Source organism: Lonchura striata, chromosome 3 (assembly GCF_050655825.1).
Source record: "Lonchura striata isolate lonStrDom1 chromosome 3, ASM5065582v1, whole genome shotgun sequence".
Lineage (NCBI taxonomy): Eukaryota > Metazoa > Chordata > Aves > Passeriformes > Estrildidae > Lonchura > Lonchura striata.
In genome coordinates, this window is record NC_140705.1 from 40,581,966 (window position 1) to 40,605,869 (window position 23,904).

The 23,904-nt window shown below is 39.6% G+C and overlaps 2 protein-coding genes across 2 annotated transcripts; one reads left to right on the forward strand and one right to left on the reverse strand.

Moving 5' to 3' along the window:
- Nucleotides 1–1,579: 1,579 nt before the first annotated feature.
- TSTD1 (thiosulfate sulfurtransferase like domain containing 1) lies at nucleotides 1,580–4,131 on the forward strand. The gene is made up of 4 exons (XM_021546304.3): nucleotides 1,580–1,707; nucleotides 1,872–2,027; nucleotides 2,242–2,401; nucleotides 3,727–4,131. Exons 1-4 carry the CDS (start codon nucleotides 1,629–1,631, stop codon nucleotides 3,788–3,790), a joined length of 459 nt encoding a protein of 152 aa, XP_021401979.1. The 5' UTR covers nucleotides 1,580–1,628; the 3' UTR covers nucleotides 3,791–4,131.
- A 1,554-nt stretch (nucleotides 4,132–5,685) lies between these two features.
- Nucleotides 5,686–23,331, reverse strand: CCNC (cyclin C). Its single transcript, XM_021544920.3, has 12 exons — nucleotides 23,223–23,331; nucleotides 22,216–22,322; nucleotides 18,634–18,718; nucleotides 18,319–18,388; nucleotides 16,825–16,876; nucleotides 14,174–14,229; nucleotides 12,864–12,899; nucleotides 11,353–11,444; nucleotides 10,567–10,634; nucleotides 10,211–10,290; nucleotides 8,017–8,135; nucleotides 5,686–7,365 (listed from the first exon to the last, which is right to left on the reverse strand). Exons 1-12 carry the CDS (start codon nucleotides 23,252–23,254, stop codon nucleotides 7,311–7,313), a joined length of 852 nt encoding a protein of 283 aa, XP_021400595.1. The 5' UTR covers nucleotides 23,255–23,331; the 3' UTR covers nucleotides 5,686–7,310.
- Nucleotides 23,332–23,904: the final 573 nt, after the last annotated feature.

Here is a 23,904-nt window from a genome sequence, read left to right on the forward strand (position 1 = left end):
GCTGAGGAGGAGTTGACCGAGTGCAGCCATGAAGACAAAAGGGCAATTGGATGTGCTGCTTCCCACCTTTTCACCAAGCTGCGGGAGTTTGCTAAGCTTGATCTGTTCTGACCTCAAATTCTCTTGGTCTTTCACAAGATGGCTAGTGAATGCTTCCTATTTCAGCAAACAAGCTAGTGAGTTCTCTCTTTTTGTACATAGTATTATCCAGGGTCAAATCAAAACTATGAAAATGTTTCTTCCCGGGAATAAAATGCATTTCATATGACAAGTGTTCGGGTGCTTCTCATGGAACGCTTTATCGTCCTTATACATGCAATGAGTATATTACATGCAATAAGTATATTACAGATAAAATATGTAATACACTTCAAAAGATCATTTTTAGAAGTAGTGTATTCTGTCCTTACCTTGTGGGGAATGGAAAATGCATTAAACTTCAATTCATATATAGATATACTGCTTCAGACAGACAATTTGCAAATGCCTGTCAAGGAGGCCATATGGAGAGGCTGGCAGAAGGGCAGCTAGTGAACCAGTTATATGTGCCAAGTTCAATTTGTCACACTTTACAGTAGCAAGAAATATTTTTTTCTCGTTTCAAGAAGGAAAACTCTAATTAGTAAAGATTCAACGACCTATTCCTCAAAGTGCATCTTTTATTAAAAGATCCAGCATGCCTGCTTTTACAGACTAGAATTGATGATATGTAACATATCTACAAAGGTATGCATTAAATACAGAATACTAATTTAAAATGTGTGGAACAGAAGGACCCTCATTTGTCCACTCACATACGTCTTATCCATTAGTCCTTGTGGCTAGAAGGCTGACAGCTTTCAAAACCAAAGCTAGGGTTTTGGTTCAAAACCAGAATATTCAAAACTGAAAACAGGGATCATCAACTCATAGAATATCCTCAGCTGGAGGAGACGTACAAAGTTCAAGTCCAACCCCTGTCTGTGCACAGTACAGCCGTAAGAATTACACACCAGGTGCCTCAGAGTATTGTCCAAACACTTCTTGAAGTCTGGTGGGTCTGGAGCCATGAACACTTTCTTGAGGATGCTGTCCTAGTGCCTGACTACCTTTTGGGTGAAGGTTTTCCTAATATTTAACCTAAGCCTTCTGTGATGCAGCTTCATGCCATTCCCTTGCATCTGCTCATTGGTCACCAGAAAGGAAATCTGTGTCTGGACCACATCTCCTGTGGCTGTAAGGGGACAGTGACAGTGGTGAAAGCAGTGCAGGCCAGTGCTAAAATCACCTCTTCTCCTCGGCAAAATACTCACAGGCTGGGATTTTTAAAATTTTATTTGGCTTCAAAAATCTTCATCTCTCTTTCATCTGCAGGCGTCTCCACAGTTTGGGTTGCTGGTAGAATTTACCCTGCCCAGGCAGCGCAGGGTAAATGTGGATGTACCGCAGCCGGAGGCGGTGTCTGTGTGAGCTGGCAGGTGCCAGCGTGGCCAGCCCGGCGGCGCTCCCCGCTGCCCTGCGCGGGCCGGCGGCGGCCGAGGCCGCGGGCCTCCTCCGCTGCGGGGAAGGCGGTGTCCCCGCCCCGCCGGCGGGGCCGGGCTGGGGCGGGCCGGGCCCGGCTGGGCGGCCGCCATCGCCGGGGAGCCGGGATGGCGCTCGGGGGCTGGTGGCGGGCGGCGCGGGCCCTGCGGGCGGCGGGCGGCGGCTGCAGCCGGGCGGCAGCGCCTGGTGAGCGGGGCCGAGCGGGGCCGGGGCCGTCCGGGGCGGGGGCGGGCGGGGATGGTTTGGTCCGGCTCGGCGGCTCGGGACAGCCCGGTGTGGCCGCGTCCGGCGGCGCTGTCGCGCCCCGAGCGGGTCCCGCGGCCGCGCTGACCGGCCGCGCCTCCCGCCAGGCCCCACCCGCCGCAGCCTCTGCGCCGCCGCGCCGCCCGACCTCTCCTACCAGGAGCTCAAAGACTTGAAGAAGGCCAACGTCCTTCACATTGACGTGCGGGAGAGGTGGGAGATCGACAGGTTTGGAAAGATCCCGGAGTCCATCAACATACCCCGTAAGTTGTCAACGCCGCTATTTGCAGGCGTTGGCTGTTTCTCCTGGCTGGAATGGTCAAGTGGTGGTGACTGAGCAAAGAGGAACGCTGCTAAAATGCTTCTGTCATGTAATGAGGCTGAACGTTTCCTCCAGAAGAGTTAGTAAGAAGTCTTGAAATGTGAACCTGTCTTTGGATGGAGAATATACAATAGCTTGTTTTCTGTATTTCCCAGTGGGTGAATTAATGGAAGCTCTACAAATGGACCCAACAGAGTTCAAGGAGCAGTATAATCAAAAAATGCCATCCAAGTCAGACCCTGTGGTTTTCTCCTGTTTGGCAGGAACAAGAAGTAAACAAGCACTTGGTTTTGCCACGTCCTTGGGTTTCAGCAGGTATGACTTTGTGTGTAAGGATGGGATTAATGCTGCTTCCCCCCATGAAGCAGAACACGTATTCACCTTGTGTGCAAGGGTAAAAATTTACATGTGGAACATGAACAAAACAATTGGTGTTTGAGTTAGACACTCTTCTTGTCTCCCCTGAACCTTGAAGGATGCCACTGGGTGTTGGAGCAAAGTGAGGTGTTACCACCCCTTTAGCAGCTCTGCACATGTGCTGTGGATGACACAAACTGTTGCAAGACCACGCTGCCACTGAAGGTTCCTGCCTCTTAGGGCTCCCTTGCTGAGATACTTCTTCCTTAAAGAGCTCCGTAAGCACTAGTCCTGAGATGCAGGAAGAGTGTAAAGGTGGAGAACTGCTTGCTTTGGTAGTAGTACAGTCTTAAATAGTTTAAGAAACCACACCCTTTGTTGAATTGCAGTTCTGCCTTTACAGTTCACTGTTAACAAAGGATGCCTTCACTTCCTGTAAAGCTTTGGATTATTTGCCAGGAGTAAAGTAGTGAAGGCAATAGCTGACAAAGCAATGAGATGATGATAGACTGAAATGCAGCATTTGTTTTGCAGAATTAAACTTAACTTTGGAAGGTGCCTTGCTGCCTGGAAGACTGCAGATAAAATCTAAGACATGGATTATTTGCTCATGTTTTCACTGAACTGCAGTTCAGAAACTGGAACATTCATATTAATTCTAGTCAAAAGTGTGGAAACATGTTCTTGTTTCAGAGTTAAAAATATCCTCCATTACCTGATACCCAATTGAAAGTGTCAGTATTGTTTTGCATAGTGGATTTTTGTTTTACAGAGTTTAGTTTTGGACAGGTTGATACCAGACTTATAGAGCATACAGGTTTGCAAGGAAGTAAAGATCAGTGTGCAGGGTTTATTTGGTGACAGTTTAGACATAATAAGTAGACATGTAAATCTCCCACTGCTGTGAGTCTCTTCTCACTCTTTTAAAAAAGAACTGGCAACTGTTTCATTGACCCAGCCACTATTTCTTGCTTGATGTTGGAGTTCCAACACATCATTTGGAAGAAAAGACAGAACTCACTGCATGGAAGCAGGCAGTAATAGAGCAAAAGGAATGTCCATCTGGCTCATTGAAGCTAGGTACAAGTGTATATGGTTGCAGAGAACTTCTGTTTTCTCTTTATTTTAATCTGTTTCTTGTAGTTTTTTTTTTTTGTTTGTGGGGTTTTGGGTGTTTATTTTTTACTTTTGGTTTTTCTGGTTTTTTTTTTTTGTTTTGTTTTTTTTTTCTGATTCCTCTTGAGACAATATTAAGAACTCTTCTATCTTTTGCATATTTTCAGAGTTCAGCAGTATGCTGGTGGCTTTGACGACTGGGTAAAACATGAACCTCCAGAAAAGAAATGAAGATGACAGCTCCCTTCCCCTATCAAGGCTTCAGGATGGTTTGTAGGTTTTAGCAAACAGCATGCATTCCACTTCCATAATAAAGCTCACTACTGGCTTCTTGTGTAAACAGACATTCACCTTCAAACACCCATGCATATCAACTGCTTGGTTTAAATTATACCCAAAGACTATGACACAAACAGAAGACATTAAATTTGCTCAACCTTTCAACCTTTACTTTGGATTATGGTTATGGTGAAGAGAACCTAAGTGCAGATTATGTTTACTTTTTTGTATGATGTAGTTTATGACTGTTTAAACTAATGATGATAGGACAAATAAAATTATTATTTCTCAAATACCTATGTTGGGTTGTTTGTTTAGAGTAGTCAAACTGCAGATATTTTAGTATCAAGGGGTTGAGGGGACAACAGAAACCCACTGCTGGCTGTGTTGTACCAGGCCTCACCAGGACTAACAATGCCTTCTGAAGATTGTCAAGGTCAGATTGTATAGAGGATTTCAGGATTTAGTTAAAACATATAATTTGTCATGCTTAGCTGTATTGATCAAGCCACCAAACATCAGCATACAAATGAACAAAGTAAGGCACTGTCATCAACTAAGTCAGTACTTAGTCATGAGCAGCCAATGCTTCCTTTTGTAGCTCAATTAACGTTTCTTGGGAACACCTGAAACTACATAACCACAAAAGAACAAGTTATTCTATGTTATACCAGATCTATCTAGCCCATTATTTTCTGATTGGCAGAAACATCTGAGGAAGAGCATAAAACAAGATTAGTATGTAGTGGTAAAATCTCCAGATTCTTCTCATTTACAACTCAGAGTGCTTCAGGCTTTGCATGTCTTACTGTATTTGGGTATTTGTAAATTTTCAACAGAAACTCCTATCAGACACAGCAGTGGTGAAAAATCTTTCCTTTTGTTGCTTCCCAACTTGCCTTATATTCATCAGCTGCTCTGGCTTCTTCTGTCACAAGTGAGCAGTTGTCACCTATCAGTCTTCACACCACCTGTGATTTTTCTAGACCTACTGTCTTTTCTGAACTGAGAAGCTGTGGGTTGGTTTTTTTTATAATGGGAAAATTACTGTATACCTCTTTTATTTTCTTTTTTTCATTATCATGGTAGTTTTTTTTAAGATTTTTGCTCAAACTATTTGTAACTTACCAAATTAGATTACCAAACTTACCTTTCTAATTTGCCTTCCAAATGATGGGGTTTGAGTTGAATAACTTGTCGGATCCAGTTTGTTTCCTTTGGGATTTTTCTTTTAAGTATTTTTGGCGTAGATGGCTTGTGTTTGCTTTGACACTTCAGAGTCACCAGTTGCAATATAATCTGTGAAGAGTTTCATCTGCCTGTCTTTCACTGAGATAGCACATTTTTATGCACCTCTCCTTTGACATAAAGCAAAAGAAAGGTGATTTTTTTTTCTGCATGCTTAGTAACAAGACTGTTGCATTGACATTATGTTCCATCTCCCGTTGTTCAAAATTACATCTTTTTAAAACTGTCTTCACTGAATCCAGCTCTTTTGACTGCACTTTATTGCCTTTCACTGTTTTTACTGGAATCAAAGCTAGTAAAATTAACCACATTTTCCCAGTAGAGAAATGCCTTAAGAAATTTCTGGGTATCATCAAGAAGTGCCTGACATTTTAGCTCCGAGATTTAGGACTCATTGTGCTTTACGTGTGAAGTAAAGTCTGTAAAGACAGCAGTGATTAATCTTTTCTTAAGAAAAAATTTCATCACTCTAGCCAGAATTCTTCATTAATTCCCCAATTCCAAAACATTAACTTTCCTGGCAGATTATGTGGTATATGTGAGGAGACTGCTACTTACCTAAATAATAGTTCTTGTTTAATTACTCCAGACAACAGAGGCCAAGTTGCTTTGATTTATTTATATTCCCCAAGTCCACATTACAAATCGCACATTTTAGACTTCAAGAAATGAAAGCAAAATAGCCAAATTCCACTTAATCAATCAAGTGTCTATAAAAGGTATGGATCAAATGGCAACCAAGTAGCAAAGACCAAAATGGGTATTTTTTCCACCTCACCAAAGTGTCTGGGGCGGGTTCACATAATGGTTTATGAAAATAACCTGAACAGAAATAAATGCTACTAGCCTAACAGGCTACATATAAAACCACTTCAGTTTTTTGAACAAAGACATATCACGGAGCACATATTTTCAATCTCCCTCCAGGATTTCAGAGCAGTGAAATGTGTTGTTTCAGGAAAATAAACAAAAAAAACAAAAAAAAACCCCAAACAAAATAAAAGGAACAATGTTACTGAACTATATCATACAGCTTTTATACTTGGGCAAGTTGGCATTATCATTCAAAATAAAGTTGTACAGAACTTAGTTAGAAACAAAGTTATCTAAAAAATCAAGTAATCAATTAAGGCCAATTCCTGTCTTCAGTGGGATATCTGCCTGAGTAAGGAACGCAGGATATGGCCTTCTGTTTGAAGAAATCTCATTTTCTCCAGCACAAAGGTAACCAAGGAATCCCATTTCAGTTATTCTAGAGTTGCTCCTAACATCCCAATTAAAATTTGCCAGTATGAAGCTCACCAAACACTTGATCCTCTTAAATAAACTCTCTAATGAACCACACAAATTCACACTAACAGTGAAGGCAGACTAACAGTGTATATCTTTGCTACAATAAAATCCACCATAAAAAATAGCAATATCCGGATTTGTACTTGATTGTGAAATATTCTGATTGTACCATACAGTACATTTATTTGAAAAAAAAAAAAAATCCTAGTATGTTGGGTTGTCTTAATTTCTAACACTTGAAATGTTTCAGAAAACTGCAGAATCACTATACATATTGCACTTCTCTGGCAAGCTGGGCTACTGTATTGTGGCAAAAACAACCAAGTAGATCTACTGAGGAATACAGCTTTTTTTAAACCCAAAAATAGAAACTGACTTTCTTTCCTGCAGTTTTCATTAAAAATGTAACAATATTCTTTACAGGCTTTTCTAGGCATTTGTTTCTGAAGGACTGTGTGTTACTTGTTGCAGAATCTGTATTTATTTTATTTTAATCAACAAAACTGAAGGTAATAGATTCGACACAGAGTGCACTATCTTCCTTCAGTCACAAACAAAATGAAGACAACACAAGTCATTAATACAGTACACTTAGGCTTCAGGTTACTGTCGCTCTAAAAATAGTTCACTTCAACACAAATAAAACCAACAAGGAACTATTTGTTTTGAGTGAAAAACATCAATCTTTTGCAGCTTGGTTTAAAGTTTGATTCCTTACACTGAAAAATCTTAGCACATTTGCTCCAGCTTCAGAAAAAATGATATTGTTTTAGAGAAAAAGCTTTCAAAATGCTTGACACAAACAAGCTATTTATTCTTCGAGTTCTTTGTCAAAGATGTTACTGAAACCTTCTGTCCATTTCATGAACACAGGAAATATCCCAGGATGTCTTGAGTCAAAGTGGTCCATAAAGAAATTCTTTGGAATGCCTTAAGATTGGCTATAACTAGAGTTCTGGCTACCATTTGGACCCTGTTCTCCTTCACTGTTGAAGAAAACAAAAACATGTCTCTTCAATAAGAAGCATCATATTACATTTTTATCCTTTTTTTAAATTAAAAAATACAAGAGAGTAATAAAAATCTTTGGAAAGAAAATACTTCAACATATACATAAATAGGTCAAAATATTCTGCTCATTTTCATTTAAAAAATGCAAAGGCTTTTTTCAGCATGCATAAATAACTTCACCATATTTATGTGAATAATAATTTCAATATACATCCATGAAGCTGCCTGCTAAATCTACTTCTGAAGTCAACATTGTAAAGTTCACATTACATAAGCACGCGCACAGGAATTTGTATGTGCAGATCCCAGCAGTGATATTTAATTACAGTAATTAAATACGATATTAAGCAGGCCCAGTTCCATTGAATCCGGCCCAGCCATGGAGCCTCACACTGGGGTTCCTTACATTTGCTGAGCTGTACTGATCACGTTCTAATCACGTTAACACTCCCTGTAAGACAGTGAATGTTATGCTTCCCGCTAGCTCCTGAACAATCAGGCTGGTTTTGTATCAGAAACATCTGCACTGTAAAAACATATCCTACACCTTGAATTAAACATTTACACATTCTTAAGATCAGAGTCTAGTTTTTCCATAGGAAAGGTGCAATAAGGAAGTACCGTACCTGTTTGGAGGTGGTTTTGGTTTAGGCATTTTACTAAGAATAGTAGCCATCTCTTTTCTCTCATCAAAGTTCTTCCACTGCTCATACAGCTTCAGAATAACCCTGATTATTTCTAAAATCTATAATAAAAATAAAAGCCTAAGGTCAGACATGATAGTGATTTTTCTTTTGTCATAGCCTGTTTAAGGGTGCAATTAACTAAGCAGGCCCCAAACAGAAACTAAGCAACAAAATTTTTGTATTATCAACAGAGGTGTCTCACATTTAATCTGGTCACAAAAAAAAATTTAATTAGTTTTTTGATTAATTGTGAATCAAAGCCTGAACAGAATACGTTCCCTTTCAACTGTATTTACTGCTTCTCTTCCCCTGCAAACTTAATACCTTTTTATTTATTTATTTATTTATTTGCAATTACTGTCACAGCTTATAACTAAGCTCCTGGGAAAATACAGACTTGGGCACATGACTACAGCTATATGACCATGCATTATCAGTACAGTAATTGATGACTATCAATGTTCTATGCGTATCAGGGGAACAGGGTGGGACAACAAAAACCAAACCCACAAAACATTAATCTAAACTCTTTCTTTCCAAGAAACACAGCCAAGGAGTTCTTAAATACTTCTTACATTCTTATATATGTATAAGAACTGTTGAGACTTCATATTCTGCTTCTGGAAGCATAAGAATTCCATATTGGTTTGGACTTTCTATCTACCTTAATTTCCTCTTAAATTTCTAATGCAATATTCTATATAAAAGCTAGAAAACATTTCATTCGTAACATGACTCATCAATCTCTAAATTAATAAAGTAGACTTCTTTCTTCTTTTTAATACATGATTTTTGATTAAGTGCAGAGTAATACATTCCATCCTTGAAACGAAAGTCATAGTTGGTACTTCACCATGTCTGCGGTGTACATGCGAAAAAATCAAGCTTAGGCTTTATCACTGACATAAGAACCAAGACAAGTAAACATTCAAAGATATTCAGTATCAAGCTTATGGTAATTTTAGCTATTAAATATATGTTGGTCCTCCTTTGCTGCCAGTTTATTATCACCCTGCCTTTAAATGTATGACAGCATAATTCACAGAGCTCTCCATGCAGCATAGCATCCACATTGTGTTTACATTTCAAGACAAATCCTGGAATACAAGCACAATGCTGTAACATCAGTGGGATAAAGGGAAATACCAAGGGCACAGAGGGAAATGGTACTTCTCAGTCATAACAGGCTACTTAATTCTAGACACTCAGTTTCAAAAAAAGATTGAAAAAAATATGTGCTAAGTGAAACAGTGTGATGAGGAATACGAGTACTACTTCAATTTGCTTACTGGAGCTAAATAAAGGTTAAAGAAGCCAACCTAAAAAGTAAAATAAACTAGTGAGGATGAAGAACATTGTTAGTATAAGAACAACTGCACCCTGAAACCTAATAAATTAATGAAGGGAATTAACCTAATAAATTAAGGCTAGCATAAAAGTAGTACTTCTACTGTCTTTCTGTATTTGAAACGGTTGAAGAGTTCTGCTAGCACAGCTAAACACCCCTATATATTGCTTCTACCTCCTATGACATGCTACAACAAAAAGACAATTAATTAATAATTATTAACCTAATAAATTTGACACAGAATTTGCATTAGCAGGGAACTCAACTGAATGATCTTGGTGTCTCCCTGCTTAGCACTGACTGAAGTCACAGTGCTGGGCATCCTGAAAGTGTCAAAAATGTTCTACACTACGCTATACTCTGCACATGTACAGGGAGAAAATGAGAGTGGTGTGCTGGCATGATGCTGAAAAGTGAATCAGAAAATCACATGCACTTGAACTTAAAAGTAAAACTCCTACTGACAATCTTGTGTGACAGAAAAATGCTGTGAATTCTTTTTCTGGCAAACAATGTAAAAGATATTGGGTTTATATTTCTGACTGGAAAACGGCAATACCAGCAATGCTCTTCTGTTATGCAATGGTTTTGTCTTAACTTTCAGAGCAGGGTGATAACCAAATAACATGACATTGTCTCCTTTCCAAAGAGATCTGCCTAACTGCAACAGCATCTAACAAGAGCAGTGAATTTTAAGTTCAAATCAGTACTGTGGATGTGAAAGACAAGCATGAATACCCTTTCTGATCAGTCCATAACAAGTGCTGGGAATAAAAAACAGAGTACCTTTTCCATATCAACAGACAGCTCAGCAAACCATTGCCTTGCATCCTTCTGCTGGACAACACAGGCCACATGTAGGCAAGCTGCAAAGATCAGGTGACATGGATATTGACTAAAGATACACTCTCAATACATTAGAAACATTCAATTTTTTATAAACCCTATACAGTTCAACAGAGGAAACTCAGGATTAATTATCTGACTTTTCTTTAAGGCTTTTTAAGTTGCAAGGCTACAGTGTCAATGCTGTATGAGACACAACCTGAAGCACCTTATGAGGGCACTGAGGAATGCTTGTGATGGCACAGTGCACAGAATACATCCACGTAAACATGACAAGAGACGTAATTGTTACTTACCTAGAGCTATCATGAAAGGAGGGTACAGCAGACAAAGATCAGTTCTATATGTGTCATTCACTATCCTCCTGTGCAAAAAAGAACTTGTAAGTATCTTCCTATTCACTTTTAGACTATATTCCTTCAAAAACTGCTGCTGGATTACAAATATTTTGTCAGTTTTCTAGATGGTCGAAGCAATGAGGCTGCAGGGCAAATTATCAAGGAAAGAGATCTTTTCTCTTGTAAAAGTCTCTTAAAGCCTTTCTTTTTTTCCCTTGTAGTCACAGTAGAAGTTTATTTAGAAACATTCTTTTAGTACATAAATGTCTTTCTGCAATGGATGTGTATGTATACCATCAAACAATTATCCATTTCACAGATAAATAAAGGCTAACATAAAAGTAGTACTTCTACTGTCTTTCTGTACTTGAAACAGTTGAAGAATAAGAGTTCTGCTAAACAACACTATATATTGCTTCTACCTCCTATGACATGCTACAACAAAAAGACAATGTTGACAAAAAGAAATTTCCTTTACTCAGTCACCATTCAGTAATGTTAAAACTGTGCTATTTGAGATAGTCTAAAGAATAAAAATTAGACCACTGCAAAGTAAAATCACTACAGGGTTAAAGACAGAATAAGTCAGGGACATATACCGGCACAGGTTAACTAGGGCACCCTTTATATTCAAATATAGCTAAGCCTGCTTGGTTCAGCAAAGGCTTAGCCACCTTTGAAGCATAACTGTTAAACACTTGCATTCTTAACGAAAAGAGGAACTATTTCCATTGTCTTTATTACCATGCGAGAGGTAGCAGCATGTCTTCTTGGCCCATATCTTGCACATATTGGAGCAAAGGTCTATAAGGATGATATACTATCAAACAGCAGTCCTAGGAAAAATGTCATCGGGACAGAAGTTAGATTTCAATGCAGAGCATGTTGTCAGTTCATATTAAAACATTTGGTTTACAAGTAAATTACTGATGATTTTTTTAAGTAGCATTCTAACACCTAGCCATGCTCCAATGAGGGCAATGCTCTCTCTAGAATACCATTACACAGCACAGTTGCCAGTCTGTCAATGTCCTTCCCCTAAGAGACACAGAAAGTCACATCTGCAGCACACTGAAACCACATTTGCTTACAAACCCGTAATTCCCACTTGGAAATACAAAACGCTGCCAGAAAACAGTCTGCTACTAAATACCATACATGGAGAGCATGCCAAAATAATTTATGCTGGTTTGGAAAGAAAGAAAAGAAAAATTCCACTGCTCTCAAATCCCCTCATTTCAGGTCCAGGTAAACAAGAAACAATAAACCTCTTGCTAAAAGCAGCCAAATGTGTGGATACTACAGGGAAGAGTCACATTAAGTTACATGTGCTGAACACTTTTGTGAAACACCATCACTACACACACTATACATTGCATAGCATACTGGAAAAATAAGTGAATCCCCAAAATATAACTTCTTGTAAATGCAACTGCTTATGCTAAAATTTATGTATACAAAACTCAAGAGTTACTGTCACGTATAGCAGAGGTATCAAGGACTAAATCTAAACAGGAATCTAAAAACTGTATTAAAATAACTTGTAGGTACAAACAAAAATTTTGACCTGATCTCCTATGTGTTCAGTTTCCAAAACATATTCTCTCATCTGCTAACTCACTAAGCTGCTCCCTGATTTCTCACTCCTTTTCTCTGCACTTGAGCAGAACTACTCTAGTACAGTAGTACTAGAATTCACTGCCTAACCCATCCAAGTCCAAGCCATATGCAGAAATTAAGTACTACTTTACCCAAGCCCTCTAAGAAGCCTGGGTTGTCTCCTTTCAGCTACGTGAGCAAACACAGCAATGGGATAGTTACTCTTACAAAAATAGGTATGGCTCCTTTCTTCCAAAGGGTCTGGAAAAAAATGTCCCACTGTGTTCCTTTCATCCAACAGCCTACCAGTTATAGCACCATCTCAGAAAATGGGAGTCCTGAATTCTGTTTCTTCCTCATAGGATTCAAACCCCCATCTCACTTCCTAGAAGATTACTCTAATTATTAGGTTGCTATAGACTAGCTTGAACGGGATTGTACCCACACCTTCTGCTAGAACATTTAAGTGTATGTAGCCCCAGATTCTTCCAGGCAAGAAGGAGAGGGCATGGAAAGAATACAACTCTCCATGGTCATAAGTGGCCATTCCATCTAGAGAAAAAAGGACACTGACATCCCAGTCTCTGCATCAGAACTTAGGTACAGTTACCTCTCTCACAAAAAAAGAAGCAGTTCCACCAAAAAACCCAACCTACCATTAATTCTAAGAGATAGAATTCACATTCTAGTATCTGCAAAGAAGCAAAACCACAGTTAATCAGCAGTATGTTTCAGGCATCAGAAAAAATTAACTGACACAAAGTTTAACATCACAAATGCATAGGAATTCTCAACAACTACTTCTAACAGTCCTAAATGCATTTTATCTGAAACTACAAAACCAAACAAAAATAAAACTACTATTGGCTATTGCCTTATCACTATTATAAGTCAACTGCAGTCATAATAACAAACAATTTAAATATTTTGCATCACGTTTGCTGTGAAAGACTGCTTCACTGGCAGCACCTGCCTGATTTGTTTCAACACCTGGTAGCAGCAAATTGTTCCCAGCGCATAAAAACTTCACAGCAATAGAGAAGTTCTTTTGTAGAGTTAAAGCATCTTCTTCAGCCCACTAACTTGTCAAATAGCCTTTCAAAACATTTTCAGATTTAATTTCATATGAAATATTCTGTCCAATTGTAGCAATTATATCAGCTCTCACCCTCAATACAGAAGGTGATGTATTGGTGACATGAAGGAAAAGACTGGACTACTTTGGCTATATGAAATCTGTACTCCAAAATGTATTTCCATTTGCCTTTACCTATAAAACAGCAGTGCAGTTTTATTATAAGGTCTTAGGTATTTTATATTCTGACGTGTCATTTGGCTTTTTAGTTTGGGTAAAAAGCAAACCAACAAAAAAGTAGTATCTGTTACAGGCAATCTAAAACTATTTAAATGTTTAGCTTTCAAAATTCTACAGCAGAGGTCAAAATTGGTTTTAAGAAAAACTACAAAACTTCACAGTATTGTGACTGAGAATATCTTGAAAACCACTAGTAAATTTAAATTTTAAGTATTAATTAAAAACTATCTTTCCAGAGCCATTAAATTTTACAGGCAAAAATAAAACTGCTTTCTGTAAGCCAACTGCTCATGTGTGCAAGCTTGGAAGCATTCCAGGTGCAAAGGCCATTTACTTCCCCTGGAGCAATGTATTTGTAAACAAGAATATTCAAAAAAACCTACATCTCTTTTCTCATCACGCTATAGAAAAACTAACTTTTCAGTCACCCTATCACATCACTTGTCTTTCCTGTCAACAATTTAAGGAAAGGAGGTTACGTAAGATTTTTATTACTTTTAAAGGTAACTTTCAGAATATTCTATACTAAACTAATAATGAACAAACCTGACATATGAGTATGAAAATATTTCTTAGTATTTAAAAGAAAGAATTTACTGCCAACAATTAATAATTTATTTGATCAAGTTATATTTCAAATAGCATACTTACATGGTTCATCCTATAAGGAAACTCCTTTGGAAAGGCATAAGAAAACCTAGTTTTCACTACAGTAAACAGAAAAAAGTATGTTAAAAATAATGTAATTAATACTTTTACTTCTTTCCCTTTCTATTCATTTATCTGTATATAGCACTTCAAATCTACCTGGCAGCACAACTTTCAGTTTGTGGCTTTCAGTTCAAAGGGCTTGTATTTCAAAGAGAGATAAGTTACAAATATTTAAGATCCTAAAAATAACTTATAAAAGAAATAACTTTGATAACTTATCAAAGAGATAAGTTACAAGATTTAAGATCCTAAAAAGGAAAGAGAAATACACCTGAAGCCCAGATTTGCATAGATACTCAGTCAGACATTTGACTGCTGCTTTGGATACTATTAAGTCTTCTGGTTAACCACCTAAACTAGCTCAGCTTATTTCCCACAAGTTATCACTCACAGAGCTCTCCAGCTACTGATGTTCAGGATCTCAGATCCAACACTAAATCCAAATGGAATTTTCATGGGGAATTTTTTATATAGGTTTGATCCTTCAACATGCAAGATTTTAAAAGAACTAATGAAGTCTTAGAAAAGCAAGCCCAAACACAGGGTAAGGGAGCTCAGCCAGACTTCTTGCAGGTTCATTATTATCTCCAATTGAAATATTTAATTAATATTTGTGTATTTTACAAGGAGAATGAGTACGTTTAGTGCACTGGTAATAAGCATGCCAATATGCAAAATCAGAGTGATTTCATGTTAGAATGCTGAACAAAGAAAAACAAGAACACTTGAAGATGTGGATTTGACACATAAAACATTTAAACGTAAAACATTTTGTACACATAAAACATTTAAAAAGCTATTTTAAGTCCTTGTCATCCAAGGAAAACAAGTAACATTAACACCCTGGAAGTGGACAATATTCCATATATTAATGACAGACAGTATATTATTAAATGATATTATCAATATTACTTCCAGAAAATCAGTATGACATTCACTTCAAAGAAAAAAAAGCATCAGTCCTCTGGACCAAAGAATTCACCATTTAGACCTAGGGTGAACTTCGCTAGAAAATTTGTTGTAGGACACCAAGACTGGCCTACTTGTTGGAAATTTTAATTATTTCAAGAAAGAGAGAAATTAATAAAATATTTTCTCAAGATGTATGCAAACTGAAGGTGTACATGGTAAAAAAAATACCAATTTGAGAAAGAAGATAGGGAGAAAAAGCATTTTTCCCAAAAGCAAACTGCAAACACAACCATAACATGGAGCTGTTGTTTTAGTGAGATGTGTTAACAGAAGAAAAACCTTTTGAAGAGGTTGTTGAAAATCAGGTTAAGATCATCTTTCCTTACAAAGGAAGCAAGTGTTATTAACTTCATGTTGCTACTGAGCTAAAAGCAATCAAACCTCTTAAACCAGCCACTATTACATTAGCCACCCCTTTTGTTAGCTTCTTTTTGCTTTTACTTGTCTTGCCTCATCTTTTTTTGCCTTTGGTATTAAGACCTCACAAAAACTGCTGTGTGCTACTGAAGAAACTCTGGTAAAGCAAGACCAGGTAGAATAAAAGAAGAAATGCTGGAGAAAGCCTGACAGGACTTCTAGGTCTGAAGGAAGAACTGTGGGGAAAATCTTCTATAAGGTCATGAGACTGGAATTTTGAGAAACAGCACAGCTAAGAAATAGATGTCCAAATAATCAGTGTATTTACTGAAATCTATCTAACCTTCTCATTTATGCATCAAAACTTCCACAAAATGGTGCTTCTGATGTAAAAATAGCAACTCTCAGTGCTAAATCCAGTACTGGTCTTGGCCATGCTGGCACCGAAGATGCGTTTCAGTTCCTGGTGGCGGAACTGTCACACGGCCAGCCCCATGGACTGATACACACTCTGCATCGGGAGGCTGCAGATGCAGCCAGTCACCTGTCCCCTCAACGGCTACATGGGATTCTGAAAGCGCTGACCTACATTTGGAAGAGCACAGCCAGGAATTGCCCGTTGAGACCAGCTGGACCTTGTGGGCCAGACAACAGCATTCAGCTAAGGAAGACATCACTTCAAGAGTTTGATGGATGATATGTAAGTTACATGAACTGGGAAATACAAAGGCAAGTGGGAAAGATAGAGAATTAAGTAACTACAGTGTATTTTTATTGAATTTATTGTGAACAATTGGTTATAAAATGTGTTTTTAGACATAAATATCATGTACAGAGACTAATTTTATCACGGGGGAAAAAGGATTAAAGCAAATTTGAAGGTATGCAGCCTACCAAAAATTCTTAAAACAGGTACTTCCACAGAGCCATACCTTTTAGTAAACAGACAAAGCCGTAAATCTCCAATTCTATCTTCAAGTAGTTCAGAATTCAATTTACTACTCAAGCTTGTTTATAAATTTCAATAGTCTTATGACTTTGTTTTCACTTATTCCTGGCATAAGTTCCAACCATAATCAACCAAAACTAATACAGAAAGGATCATTCTGTCTGTTTTTGGCAAAAGAAGCTCTTTATTCTAAATGGCTCTTATAGTCCTCCATGATTTGATAAAAAGCTACCTTTAAAAAAAAGCAAAGAAACCAACTGATTTCCCTACAGAGATACCTAATTAGAGCATAATGAAAATGACTGATACTTACATACAGAAGTAGCAGCAGAAATCAACCTTGTATTTGAAACAACACCAAATTCCTGAAGAAAAAGAATGGTAAATGAGGTGAACCACCTGAAACACCATACACTCACACTGTTATCAAATTAAAATAATGGCTTCTTACTAAACTGGGCTTCTTTTTGCAGTATTGTGGTATTTGTTTTTTTCCCCCACCCCTTTTTTTTTTTCCTTAAGGTAAACCTAAGTTATTTCATTGATTTGTTTCTTGATTGTTTGTGAGGAACAGTAAAGATTCATGAAAGGTACTAAAAACACCAAAAGCTCAGCTGGCTAACATTCTTTTTATAAAATAGAGAAGAGGGCTTCAAGGAGGTTATTTTTTCCTTATTGCATTTGGAAAGAAAACTGTCTTTAGAAACCTGCCATTAACTAACTTTTTTGATTATGTTTTCGTTAAGTCTTAGCTCCTGTGCTGAGACAGCTCTCTGAAAATTTTCTGTATACAGTGTTCTTTCAGAGAAGTCCATAGCTGAATCAACAGTGCTGTCCTCTAAAGCTGCAGAAGCTTTAGGAAGGCTACACAGGAAGGAAGGCTACACAGACTTCTAATTTAAGGTACATCTATGTATATACACACTCTATGTCTGTGCCTGCTTAAAGGTTCATTTAACAGGTTGATAAAAAACCACTCTCTCCAACACTCTTGCTATTTTCCTTAATGTCTTCCAAACACTGATGAGTGTCACAGTACTTGTACAGACAACAGTATCACATGTCACCACTAGTTCAGTAGGACTGTTTCTACCATCCACTAAGTATTTGAGCTCCGTCTGTAAAACTCCTTAGTGCTGACATATCATAAAGTGGCCAATTTGACTTTTTTCCATTACACAGACACTTCTCAAACAGCTGCAAACTTGCTGCATTGCAAGGACTAACAGCAGCACTCAGCTTATGCTCACTCTTGGCCACATTCAAAGGGGAGCACTGATGGTGGAGGCATGGAGCCCTCTCACCATGATCCCTAATGGGTCAATTCCTTATGATAATTTCTAAAGGACAGAGCATGAGCTACAACATGCTTTTAATCAAGTAATGAAAGTGTGGTAAACTCTGAGGATCCCTTGCTATATGAAATAGAACAAGAAAATTAGGAAAAAAAATTCCAATTATGTTTTAAAGTTTGAGTAAACATAAATAAGGAGAAACACACCAGAAAGGAGACACTGCTTAAGATATACACAATTTAAGATACAGTGTATTTAAACACTGTGTGACAGTGAAACAGCCATTTAAAATATTTTTTTCAATTTTCAGAGACACTTCAGGGTTAGTAATTCAAACAAGTTTTGAAGGCCTTCTCTGTCTCCTTTTCTTAAATGCTATAGAAATCTATGCAAAAAAGAGAAGGTTTCAACCCCCAAAGCATGAAGAAAGACAAAAAAATTGAGAGTCCTAAACGTTTTCTTTCTCTCATACATCACATAATGTTACATTAAAAAATTGTAATACTTCATACCTCTACTTTGGATGCCAAAAACACACACGTAGGAGCCATTAATACTGGATCTATACTTTTTAGGGAATATCTGAAATGTTACAACAAAATTATAATATGTTGTTTCATACATGTAGAACGATTAATCTATTAAGAGCACCACACTTCCTTTTGAAAAAGCAAAGCTTAAGTTAACTTTATTAAAGCATAAAAGCTTTACACCATCCAAAAAACAAAAGTGGCACTGTTTTTAATACAGAACTGCATTTTTAAAGGGCTACCAAAATGTGCCTAGCAAATGCTTTATTCTTGTACCATCATAGTAAACAGTCCTACCTGGCATAGAATCTCTTGAAGTAGACTGTAGCAGTTGCAATAACTTGTTGTCTTAATTTAAGATGTTCACCTAAAGCCTGGATAACTTAAAAAAAAATGAACAAAAGCTTGAGTTGAGTTTTTTGAAACAATTTGACACCAAATAGCAAAGGGTCTCAAAACACCGCTAGCGCTAGTGCTGGGGATTCTAAGGAGCAGCACCACAGCCTTCTCCCTCTGCTGCTCTAGAGAGACAACACCCTGCTGAAAACCTACGGACCTGCAGGTGAAGAACCACTGCCTCCTGAAGCTTGGGGACACCTTCAAAAAGGAAAAGGAACTTTGAGTCCATTGTGTACAAAGCGAGTATGACCTTTAAGAAGATGACAACACAAATCTCAGAAGAGTAAAGCTCAGGTATTCCATTTTAGAGTACAACCAATTCAGACACAGGAAATATAAAACCTCAGCTCTTCAGTGCCACACAAAATGGATGGGTTTTTTCAAACAAGTAAAGCTGCCAACACAAACACGGTCATTAAATTTGGCAGAGGCAGCAGGTGTTAAAAAAATGACATATTTAGTCTAGGGAGAGGGGGTGGGAGACCAGAGGATGTAGTCAGCTGCTCCATCACGGTGGTCCTCTGCCAGTTGGCCAAGACACAACCCTGGTGTCATCTGTGCAGGTAGCTCTTGTTTGGCCTCCCAGGCAAAGGAAAGGTGCCAAGCAAATTAGATGCATCAAGCTGGGATTAAGAGCAGGGGTTGGATGTAAAGAATGGCACAGTGAAACATAAGGTTGTTACTTGTTATTTTTCCCATAATTCTGCGCCGCCATTATTCTGAGCACTGCTCGGCTCTGTGCAGATTCCCTCTTCTTTTTTTCCTCCCTCATGAGAAATGTCAAAAACAATATTTTAAAATACACTTAAGAAGATATTTAAAATATGTACAGCAGGACCAAGACAGTGACCATTGGTGGGAAAAGCAAACAATTCTGTTGCCAGTCATCAATAAATTCTTAGTCTCTATTTAAACACCTGAAGTAGAGAGTTTTTTGCCCATGCTCTTATCACGTATCCCCTGAGACAGCCAGGGTACACATCTGTCATCTACTGGCAAAGTCAAAGCAACACTAAATTCCTGTCTGTCTCATATCATTCTTTTTCTAGAGAAGAATACCAAATTTGGACTAGTTTTGACAGTGACAGCAGGAAAAGCAATACTTCTGACAAGGGTGTTAAACACAGTATGTAATGTCTGTACAAATATTAAACATTTGATCAGCACATCTTGGGAGGCTGGAAAGTATTTTTGTCTTTAATTTAACCATGGGGCTAAAAAGCTGTCCTACTACTAGGGCATCAGAAAAATTCAAGTATTAGGCTAAACAGAATTCTCCAAATATGTCTCATACTCCCATGGGATTTTAGGAATGGTTAGGCCATCTGCTGTCAGAGAAAAATCAAGTGTGGTTTAGAAGAAAAAAAATGGACAAGAGCCTAGAGAGACTTAATGAAATGGAAGCTTGTATATGCTGAGAAAAGTCCAATGCTTGTAATTATTTTAATATTTGAAAAGAAACTATAAGATAATTTATTCCTGTACATTTAGAAAGTAAGCAGTTTCAGTAGTCTGGGGTTTTTTAATAAAGCTTGTTTTAAATCTGAGTATTTTCAGTAGCCTTTAACACAAACATTACTGCTTCTGCCCAAAACCAAAAAGGGAAAACAACTAATACACTTCTCAACCAAAATCAGTTAAGGCTTGGTGATCCAAACACAGAAATCAACATCAGGGTTTTTTTTCAAACTACTTTAGAAGATGATCTTTTTCCTTCTCTTCATAGCTGCAGGGAGCCATATAATCAGTCAGTGATCTACTGCACTTGTTTTCCAATGAGGAAGCAGCAGGAAATTGCCCCTCTCCATGCAGATTTTAAATTGCTTTAGGGCACAACCATCTCTTGGGCTGACATACACTAAATGTGACATGCTGGGGCTGAGCCTCATCTGCTCTCAGGTAGTGCAGATGGGAGACAAGGGGGGACCCAAAGCAGGGTCTCTATTCAGAGGCAGTCGAGGATACAGCATGCTGAGGGCTTGAACACTTCGAGCTCTGGCCAAGCACAGAGCACCCCTGCCCTCTGTCCTGCACTGTCCTGCCTTCTTTGCTAGAGAATGGGAGAAAGCCCAGCACCATTCACTCCTGCAGAGTAGGCTGTGTCTGTACAGGCACAGGGGAGACGCTGGCAAAGCTGCTCTCCAGCTACCGCCAGTCACTCACCTACCTTCAGGGGAGGCATGGAGTGCCAAGGAAAAAGACCCTGGGAACCACAAAACAAAACTAACAAACTAACTTGTTTACTTTGTAAAGCTTTGTTCACTCAATAAAAACAATGAAGTGAAACATTTAAAAAGCATATTTCACAGTTCAAATTAATACTAGCGAAAATCAGCATAGAAATACAGTTTTAGAAATATCCATAACCCTCCATTATGAAGTTATTATGACACTTAGTTTTAACCTCAAGAGATTTCAGGAATGGATCAAATGGGTAAATCATTGCTAGCTTGATTTCCTGATGCCCTGTAAGCAATAACACAGAGGTATCCATAGTGATCATGTTTATAGCATATGCAATTGTTACAAAAATAACTAAGCTAAGAGGGAAGCAATGGTATCTTTCACAGATACCATTCCACCACTGACATAAGATCTTCCAGTGGCTCTGGGAAAGTCACTTCACTTCTCTGTCTCAAGTCTGGCCAGACAACTGAAAAAAATAAGCATTCTGTACTTTAAAGGACTCCTACAAAAATCAATGAAGAGCTGTTTGCAAACAAATTACTAGTTAGCAATATCCTTTGCATAAGGAGATTTTTTTAAAATATCGAACAATTCCACAGAGAAAATTTTAAGTGCCTTTGTAATCTGACATACTCAGGTGTGGCCATTCATATGGATAGCTAAATGCTTTGCAAGATCAAGTAAATCTTAAGACAACTTCACACACAAGTCCCAAATTCTTTGGGAGAACAGGCTGCCTGGCAACAGCTCTCAGAAACTTGCTGACAATTTGAGAGCCACCTGGTACTGGGAAATCAGTCAGAAGACAAAATACAAGCTGTGTTGCAGGTTCCAGAGAATCTAAGTGAACACAACTAACAAGTTTCCAAACTCTGCTGTTTAACAGGACAGCACAGATCACCTAAAATACTTACCCTACCCTAAGAACCCACCAAAAGCCCCGAGTGAGTCCTAATGCTTGACATTGAGCCTTTAATACACTAGCTTAGCAGTTTCTGCTTGCCTCTCCTCATTTTATATTTTGATAAGAACCTCTTGAAAATAAGAAATTTTACCATTTCGTCCTATCACAGGTTAAAATGTTATATATGCAGCTAATTAGCCTGCAAGGTCTCCTCGAATTATGTAAGTATAACTAAGATATTATTTATATTCCACGTCTCTGTTAAAATAGGCTGTGGAAGTATATGCAATACAACAATGAAAACATTACATTCTCTAAGCAATTCAAACCTCCATTTAGACATGGCACACATTGCACAGATTTTATGGCAGAAATAAAAAAAGCTTTACCATTAGTAAAAAATATCTGTAGCTTCCAATATTCTTCTTCAGTCAGAAATTTCAAGTCTTTCTGGCGTTCTTTCAATAAATCTTGTTTATCCAAAATCCATTGTAAGCTAGAGGGATGGAAAATAATTTCAGCAATTCTTTATCAACATCATACCAAGTGTCTCCTATACAAACAGATCAAGGCTCAGGGATAAAGGGCTTGTGGCCTTTAACAAAGCCACAAACAATCTTCCCAAGCAACTGCTAGTCAGGGTTTTCGAAAGACAACTGAAAAAAAAACCCCAACAACAAACAAACAAACAAACAAAAAAAAACCCAAACAACAAAACATGAAATACCAGGGGCTGAGTAATTAGCCTCTACCAGTAGCAAACTGAGCTGGCTGTACAGACTTTAGACTCTGACAGTCATTAACAAGGTTTATGCTGCAGCCATTTCATTATGGGCACCATTCAAACCTTGACGCGCTCAGCACGAGGTGTTTCAGGGCAGAATCACAGAATCAATCAGGTTGAAAAAGACCTCCGAGATCGAGTCCAACCCATGACAGAACACCACCCTGTCAACTACACCACGGGATAGAGTGCCACGTCCAGTCTTTCCTTAAACACCTCCAGGGACGGTGACTCCACCGTCTCCCCGGGCAGCCCGTTCCACTATCAATCACGCTTCCTAACGCCCAGCCCAAGCCGAGGCCCGGCTGCCCAGCGCCGGGGACCCAATCTCCCGCGATCCGCTGGAGCCCGGGGCGGCGCGGGCACTCACCCCGGGACGCGGCCCCTGTCCCGGAGTGCCCCAGCGCTGCCCGAGCGGCGGCGGAGCGGGGCCGCTCCCGCCCCCAGCCCGGCTCCCGCCCGAGTCCCGCGGCGAGCAGGCCCCGCCGCCCGCCCGGCGCTCCCGGGCCTCCCCTCGGCGCCGCGCCCGCCGCCCGGCCCGGCAATGAATGGACAGAGCGCGGCGGCGGCTCGCAGCACCCGTGTCCCGCGCCCCGCGGCCGCGGCACCCACTAGTGAGAGCTCTGCCAGAAGTTGCCGGCCATGGGAAGGAGCGGAGCGGGGAGGAGGCGCCCGGGCCCGCGATGCCCCGGCCCCGCCGCCACAGCGCCGCCGCCCCCGCGCCGGCAGCAGGAAGGAGGAGGCGGCGCCGCCGCCGGCCGGCAACGCGCGGCTCCGGGAACCGTTCCCCCGCGCGCGGGTTCCGCCCGCCCCGCCGGCCCCGCCGCCCCGCTCCTGGCACCGGGACACGGAGCGGGATGGGCCGGGAAGGGGGCCCATCCGAACCCGGGCCAGCCCCCGCCGTGTGCACGGACGCCTTCCGCTGGGACAGGTTGCTTGGCGCACCGTCCGACACGGCCTGCAGCACTGCCAGGGATGGGGCAGCCGCAGCTGCTCTGGGCAACCTGTTCAGTGCCTCACCACCTTCCCATGGAAAGAATTGCATCCCTATATCCATTTCAAACCTCTGTCCCTGCAAAGCTGGCTGCTTCTCTCTCTCTGCTGTAAGCAGCCAGGAAGATCCAAAGCTTACTTGTCTTGTGCTATCTCCACCTCACCTAAATTTCCCTTCTACTTACCTTCATGGCTCAGCTTGCTCCATGCTGGAATTTTCCTCATCGGAGAGAGCCTCTAGAGATATTTACTTAATAATTCTAAATTTAAACTGCAAACAGGAAGTGCATGGGCCTGCTTT